The sequence below is a fragment of the Sebastes umbrosus genome, chromosome 8 (genome assembly GCF_015220745.1).
Source record: "Sebastes umbrosus isolate fSebUmb1 chromosome 8, fSebUmb1.pri, whole genome shotgun sequence".
NCBI classification, from domain to species: Eukaryota; Metazoa; Chordata; class Actinopteri; order Perciformes; family Sebastidae; genus Sebastes; species Sebastes umbrosus.
Genome location: NC_051276.1, coordinates 14971303 through 14979461, shown reverse-complemented (window position 1 = coordinate 14979461; position 8159 = coordinate 14971303). Strand labels below are relative to the sequence as shown.

Here is an 8159-nt window from a genome sequence, read left to right as displayed (position 1 = left end):
TTGTGGACAAAAGGAAACGTTGGAGCATGTCATATTGCATTGTGAGAGATATGAGGAAGAAAGAAGGCATTTGAGTCAAGGCCTCAAAGAGATTAAAGTACACTTTGATTAAAAGGTCCCATATTATAAAAAGTAAGATTTTCATGTCTTTTATATCATAAAGCAGGTTTAAGTGAAATACTGTGAAAGTATCAAAACACTCAATCCTTGGAGAAATACACACAGCTCGTATTCAGAAACTGTGCGTTTGAAACAAGCCGTCAGGAATTCTGTCCATTTCTGATGTCACAAATATACAATATTTAGACCATTTCACAGTTCTAAAGGTAAACATTCTAAATGTGTACCAGTTTATTTCCTGTTGCAGTGCATGTGAATGACATCAGCTGACAGGATGTAAACATGGAACCAAGCTGTTGCCTAGCAATGCAATTCTGTTTCAGACAGAGGGTGAATACAGGTATATTCAGACAGACAATATGAGACAAATAATGTGTTTTTTGAACATTACAGCATGTAAACATGTTCTAGTAGAAACACAAAATATAAACATGAACCTGAAAATGAGCATGATATATCCCCTTTAATAGATATTCTACAAAAGAACTCACTAAATGAGTGTTATAGAACATTATTTCAGTATTTTAGACAAATTAATACGATTGGAAAAATATGAGGTTGTTTGTTTTCTTTTTGTTTTTATTTTCTTTCTTTTTTTTTATATAGTAATTATTAGCCAGACTGATCCACCCTCCAGACCAGCTGGTGGCGGTAATGCACCAAATCGCTGTTTGCCAACCGCCAATAAACCTCAGAGAAGAAGAAGCAGAGCTTAGCTGAGCCAGACAACGGCTGTGCTGTGTAGCAGCTAGCAGCTAGCAGCTAGACTGGTACCTCTCAGTGTTCGTCTGTAACAAGCAACTAAACAGCCGTGTTACATACACAGCGTGCTTCAGCATTATGTCGGTAAGTACCATTACATAACGATAATCTAGACACACGTGAATGCAGGAACATCCAGATAACGTGTGTAAAGGGTTATGATTATATTTAGCAATACTGTTGTTCTTAAAGATGGCGGGTAGCTTCAGTTAGCTTCAGTTAGCTTAGCCACTTAGCTGAAGCTAACAATGCTCTCCGATGTTCAGTATGAAAGGCGAACACAGTGGGATTAGCTATTGTAGGTAGATAGCATATTGGCTAACTATCTTGTTTTGGGGTAGACTGCCCTTTCTGTAGAATCTGGGTTTGCATTTTGGTCTAAAAAGCATCGTCATGACTCTCAGTAAAGTCCACCGGATGCCGTATTTAGAAATAGCTCAGATTAATGCCACCACATTTAAATATCAGTTGCAGCTTTTTATTATTGTTAAACGCTACTACATAATTAGTGGGTTAAGGTAACGTTAGTGCTATTGATAGCCCTGTTTTTGTCTGTATGGATGTTAAAACCACTGGCCAATTTTCATTAATATTAATTTTATTCCTTACCATCTGACTGGACATCTGTTGATTTAAAGGTCCCATATCATGCTCATTTTCAGTTTCATACTTGTATTTTGTGTTTCTACTAGAACATGTTTACATGCTGTAATGTTAAAGAAAACTTTATTTTCCTCATACTGTCTGCCTGAATATGCCTTTATTCGCCCTCTGTCTGAAACGCTCCGTTTCTAGTGCATTTCAATGGAATTGCAACAGAATTGCGTTGCCTGGCAACGTTTTGGGTCCATCTTTACTTCCTGTCAGCTGATGTTATTTACATACACTGCAAACAGGAAGTAAACTGGGGCACATTTAGAATGTTTACGTTTAAAACCGTGTAATGGTCTAAATATTGTATATTTGTGACATCACAAATGGACAGAAATCCTAATGGCTTGTTTCAAATGCACAATTTCTGAATACGGGCTGTGTGTATTTCTCTGTATATTGAGCGCTTCGATACTTTCACAGTATTTATATAGCACTTAAACCTGCTTTATAATATAAAAGACATGAAAATCTTACTTTTTACAATATGGGACCTTTAAGTTAAACAAGTGGTAAAGGATGTCACATGTATACCACAGGAGGTACAGTGAATTGAAAAAAAGTGCTGATCAACATAAGGCTCTGCATAAGACAACAAAACACAATCTTCAATAAGAAAAGAAAATTCCCATAATGCATATGAGAGATAATGCATAATCAAAGGGTTTAAAATAGTGTGTTTAAGAGGATGGGCTATATAGCACTGCAGCCCATCCTTACTAAAACTGTAGGGCTGTAACAAAGCAATATTATCAGCGTATAGAAATCAATTAATTATTGCTTTGAGTAATCTTAAGCACTAGTAATTAGTATACATTTTACAACGCATTTATATTTGTATGTAAAAACCCATTTGGGATGCAGTGACATTATGAAATTAGTGTGTCTGATATGACTGATTTGCTGCTGACGGGTCTTTATCTCATATCCATTTCTTCCAGGGAAGCGACAATGACTCGGTCGACTTGAGAACGGGCTCCCCAGTTCATCACAGAAAAAAACGCAGCATGGAGTCATCCAGGTCTCCCAGGAGCTCCAAACACCACCATTCACGGTCAAGGTCACGCTCCAGGGACCGAAAACGTTAGTATTCAGTAACAGTACCCAGACAGTGGGTACAAATGCCAGAATAATTAGGGTCATAGTATAAAATTTGTTCTCAGTATATACACTCATCAGTTGAATTTGTTGGAAGAAAACATCCACCCACTGATTTAGCCACAAAAAATAAATATATCCTAATATTTGTGAGGTGACTGAGGTCACTTTGCTAACATGTAGTTACATTACATGCGACGGTATGATAACGTATAACTACAATTACTCTTCAAAGTCTGCACTCTCATGTTCTTTTAAGAAGTGCAGATTTAATGTTTCCATAGAAAGTAAATTCCCAGAAACAGAAACTACTGCAGAAACTTGTCCACTAACTGCATGAAATACTATATACAGTAGCTTTACTGTGTGTTTGTCCAAATGTGCTCTTCTCAACCTCATTTTGTTTTACGAGTCTGCTGTTTTTGAAATGTATATTTGTCAGCACTCTGCTTTCTGCTGTTTCCAGGTGACAGAAAATACAGACGGAGTCGCAGCAGGAGTAAAGAGGTAACTAATAACTTCATTTCTATGACTAGAAACACATTTGATGTGATTTTGAAGTCCTTAAGTTGTATTCCTTGTTAACTTTAGGTCAAGGTGAGTATTTATTAGGTTAAATATGTTACAGTAATCAAAGTTAAGAACAAAAGAAATAGATGGAGATGGGCTAACTGACATGGAAAGGGTCCTCTCTATTTTGACATGTCTCAAAGGAAGCATTCATCCTTGGATATCTGACATTGTTTTTAACCATATTAAATGGTGCAGAGTAGATTTTTTTGTTAAATCCTGTGTGTAGATCACATGATAACATTTCTATAATAAATCATACTCAGCGTGCTAATGCACGAAGAGACTGAACAGAAGACCCTGCTGACATAGCAAAATAATATGTCTACTACTGGGACAGGTAACTATCTGCCATTCAAACTCCTATTTGTCTCACTTCATTCAATTTTTTAATTAACTCTTGTATCTCTTTCAGCTAGGGATGGGCATAATTAAACTAATGAATCCTTCAATTAATCCAGACAGCGTCTTTCAATTGCCTATGTAATTATGCAGTTTTTCCCGTCAGACTAATTTGTCTGTGTAGAGAGTAACAACTGCTGCCCCCCTCTTTAGTGATATGCCACATCATACTAATGAAGACCCATTCCGAACTATGTTCATATGCGATAAAGATGGTGTGACTGAATTTGACATAAGATGGTGCATAGGACATTAAACCTGGCAAAAAAATACATTGTAGAAATACAACATTTTAATTTCGGAAGTTTATCTGTGTTTTTCATGTTTATTTATCACTGTGTGTTGTATGATTTGGATGACGTAAGTAAAGAAGCTGTAAAAAGTAAGTCATATGCCCATCCCTACTTTCACCTCTATGTGGTTTCAAGTTCAAAGCATTTTAGTAACATGGAGGTTGTCGTTGTTGCTGAACTGACAAACCACATTTGAGTGTTTTCCGGAGAATCGGATCTGAAGGTTTAGATGTACAATATTACAAGATGTTGGAGGTTCCAATCACTCTGGTTTGGTTAAATTATGTTACATTTATTTAGCTGACACTTTTATCCAAAGTGACTCGCAATACATGCATTCAACCATGTGGGTACAAAAAGTGTAAGAATCATGCAATTCCGTCAACTTCATAAAGTATGCTGATTTAGTGCTACATTTAGAGACAGTAAGACAGAGAGAAAGGTTTTTATTATTTTATGGCTCAAGGTGCAGTCTGAACAGATGCATTTTACATTGAAAATAGTGTCAAATTGGTCTATATTACAGCAATGCCCACACTTGCAATCATGTTCACAGAATTACATTCTGTTTATGTTATGAAAGTGGATTTGAAATGACAAGGATTTTTTTTTTTCAACTTGTCAAATTTTATTACATACCGTCTGCCATAAGCCATGGTACTAACTCTTTTTGTTGCACTATTTTCCTGAAAGAGACAACTTCTTCTTAAAACAGGCACGAAAGAGGGACTCTGAGAAGCCATCGAAATCACACAGAAAAACAGACGAGCGGCAAGAGCCAGAGAGACTTTCAGCAGAGAATGGAGAGGAGCGATCCAGGCGCAAAGACAGGAGGCCCTCCAAGGACCGCAGCTTGTCCAGGTCACACTCACGAGAGAGGTTAGTCTGGTCAATAAACTGCATAAAGAAATATGTTCAGTGGGTCTTTTAACTTGATTATAAGTGTCTGTTATAGTGTCTGAATTAATAATGCTTTGGCTGGAACATTTTTGGGATAAGTGAAGCCCCACAAATAAACAAATGTATCATAATTCTATTGAAATTCTGGTCTCATTAAATACCACTCAGCATTTTTGATACAGAGTAGATTATCTGTTCTTAATCAAGGATAAATGTATGGTGGCACTATGATTCATGTCAGTAATTTCTTTGATTCATGTTGATGGATCTTGTTGTTTTCAGGCGGCCTCACAGCAAAAGTAAGGACAAACGGAGATCGCGATCACGCAGTCGGGACCGGAAGAAGAAGGCTAGGTCTCGCTCAGGTTCAAGGACCAAACACCGTCATCACAGCAAAAGTCGCAGTAAGAGCAGGTGAGCTTAATTGAAATGTCAGTATTAAGTATTTTTGAACTCTTGTCCTCCATACTTATGCCGTATGCTCATTGATTCTTTTTTTTTTTTTTTTCTCCACCAGGGAGCGAAAGAAAAGGAGTGAGAAAGTGCGCAGAAAGAGTCGAAGCAGGTCTGTTAATCCACCTGCCTTCCGGGGCCGAAACACAGCTATGGATGCACAAGAGGCCCTGGCCAGAAGGCAAGGCAACAGCTTACAGGGCATTTACAATATAGATGGTTGGTCGTTCTGTTCTGGCCAAATCCAAGGAATGGTAGAGATGCTCATTGCATCTGTGTAATAGCAGTTACAAAGCTTTTTTAAAAGAATATATGTATATATATATATATATTCTACAGACATTTTCAACTTTTACTGCTCTACTAATGCCTGACATTGTAAGAAGATGATATGGCTAGCAGGTAAAGCACAGATTAGTTAGCATTAATGGAAACAAACAGAGAAATACATTTAAAACTCACCATCAGTCTCCATTCATTCCTGGAGTTATTCAGATGAAAGTTGTAGACCACTGGGTTTGGCTGTAATCTGACTTCTCATCCATGTTGCACTTGCCAGAGAGCATTGTTGTTCATAAACCCACATTGGTAGAAAAACAAGGACACATAAAATTGTGATAGGTGGGGTGTACTGGTGGTCTAGGTATCTAAGACACTAACCATGTAATTTCAACGTCTACATTTAGTGGGTCTGGCCGGGGACCTTTGTTGCATGTTACCCCTCCTTTCTCTCCCTTCATTTCCTCTCAAATCTCTACTATCCCCTGTTAACTATATAAAGGCAAAAATGCTCAAAAAAACACATGTAAAGTCTGGCTGATGTGATGATTCTTTTTTGCTTACAGTTCGCATCACTTTTAGGTACACAGCAGTGGGCACGGTAGGCTTTTAAACCAAATGAGTAACATGTTCTTCTCTCTTTTGCTTTCCAGGCTGGAGCGAGCCAAGAAACTACAGGAGCAGAAGGAGAAGGAAATGTTTGAGAAACAACAGCAGCAACAGCAGGAGATAGCTGCAGGTGAGAAGCGCTTATTGTGCCGAGTATTAAAGCCTTGAGTCAAGATTCAGTCACTTACTTATGCCGGTCTTTGTATTTTGTTTCCAGTGACTGCCCCTATCGCAGCAGTAGCTGCTGCAGCTGCAGCAGCCACCTCCAGCCCTGCCCTCAACGTGGCGGCCCTCCTGGCCTCTGGGACCCAGGTCACGCCTCAGATAGCCATGGCAGCGCAGATGGCAGCTCTTCAAGCAAAAACACTGGCAGAGACTGGTATTGCTGTACCTAGCTACTATAACCCATCCGCTGTGAACCCCATGAAGTTTGCAGAGCAGGAGAAGAAGAGGAAAATGCTATGGCAGGGAAAGAAGGAGGGGGTAAGACTGAATGTTGCTGTTATTTCTTATTCGTCCACCAGTTATTAAAAGGATATTGTGATGTACTATATTGGTATGTATTTATCATTACATGATTCTTATCACTTCTGTTTTCAAGGACAAGTCCCAGACAGCTGAGTTGTGGGAGAAGTTGAACTTTGGAAACAAGAACCAAAATGTTAAATTCCGCAAACTAATGGGTATTAAAGTAAGTATAATTGTAATTTTACTTAAAGGACCAGTGTGTAATATTTTGGGGGATCTAGTGTCGAAAATTGAATATAATATTAATAAGTATGTTTTATTTTGTATATAGTCACCTGAAAATATTAATCGTTGTTTTCGTTACCTTAGAATGAGCCGTTTGTATCTACATACGGCTTCAGGGAGCCGGCCGCCATGTTTCTACAGTAGCCCAGAACAGACAAACCAAACATTGGCTCTAGAAAGGGACATTCACATTTACATGTTTTTGCGTCGGCCACTGTAGTTCTTCTACACACTTGGCACAGGGGAGAAGTTTAAGTTGGTTGCTATCTGCAACCTCACCACTACACTGTAGATGCCACTAGATCCTACACACTGTACCTGTAACCAATCGGTATTTGATACTGCTGTTAAATCTTCAGTCCACCACTTTAAGCTTTCTAACCTTCTCAGAGCTAAATTGTATTGTCTTGTCTTTACAGGGCGAGGATGAAGCCGAAGCTGCCAAACCACTAAACGATGAAGGCATTAAGACTCTTCAAAAGCAGGAGGAGATGTTTAGGAACCTTGACGTTCAGTATGAGATGGCTCGCTCTCAGACGCACACCCAGAGGGGAATGGGCCTCGGCTTCACCTCCTCATTCTCGCGTGGAATGGATTCCATCTAGTGCCAAACATCGGCCGTCTTTGCTACTCATCCGATCATATAGGACCACCAATTCATCGCTAGCCCTCAAGCTTGCATGGATGTTGCTCTGAATCTGTAATTTATTTATAGATGAACATCTCACATATTGGAACATTATAATGTAAATAGCCAGATGCTGAGTTTGTCTCAGTGTTTATTAATCTGTACTGTAATCTTTGCAAAAGGATGCATCAGTTTGACTGGTTGATACTGGTTAAAATTAGATATTTTGTTTGAATAATATGGTAGCTTTTTTTTTTTTTTAACTTGAGTATATATTGATATGTGATTGTTTGAACATAAAGTGAATATAATGTGGTTCAAGTGAACACTGTTTACATCCATTTAGCGAAAAACATCTGAAGTCAATGTTGCATTATCAGAATCCCACAGATTCATTTCTCCTGATCGGGTGGGTTGTAATATATATTGTCTTCAGGGTTGCCATGGATAAATATGTGCTTGACATGGAGGAATCACATATTTCAAATGTTCTTAAAATAAATTAGTTTTGTGTTGATAATGGTTCACCTCACTTAATTCTTATTTTATGTGATAGCTGTGGGTTATTACATTTTGGTTTAGATGAACTTAGTGCTGTTGCCAGGGCTGGGTGTTAATGATAAAATTACAATATCAAAATA

The 8159-nt window shown here is 38.3% G+C and overlaps 1 protein-coding gene across 2 annotated transcripts; it reads left to right on the top strand.

Moving 5' to 3' along the window:
* Nucleotides 1–788: 788 nt before the first annotated feature.
* Nucleotides 789–8035, top strand: rsrc2 (arginine/serine-rich coiled-coil 2). Of its 2 annotated transcripts, none has more exons than XM_037777740.1 (10): nt 789–966; nt 2475–2616; nt 3098–3138; nt 4612–4775; nt 5079–5210; nt 5314–5361; nt 6182–6267; nt 6355–6620; nt 6739–6828; nt 7310–8035. In XM_037777740.1, exons 1-10 carry the CDS (start codon nt 961–963, stop codon nt 7493–7495), a joined length of 1161 nt encoding a protein of 386 aa, XP_037633668.1. In that variant the 5' UTR covers nt 789–960; the 3' UTR covers nt 7496–8035. The 2 variants fall into 2 exon arrangements, with proteins under 2 accessions (XP_037633668.1, XP_037633667.1); XM_037777739.1 differs by having other exon boundaries at nt 5314–5430.
* The last annotated feature ends 124 nt before the right edge of the window (nt 8036–8159 follow it).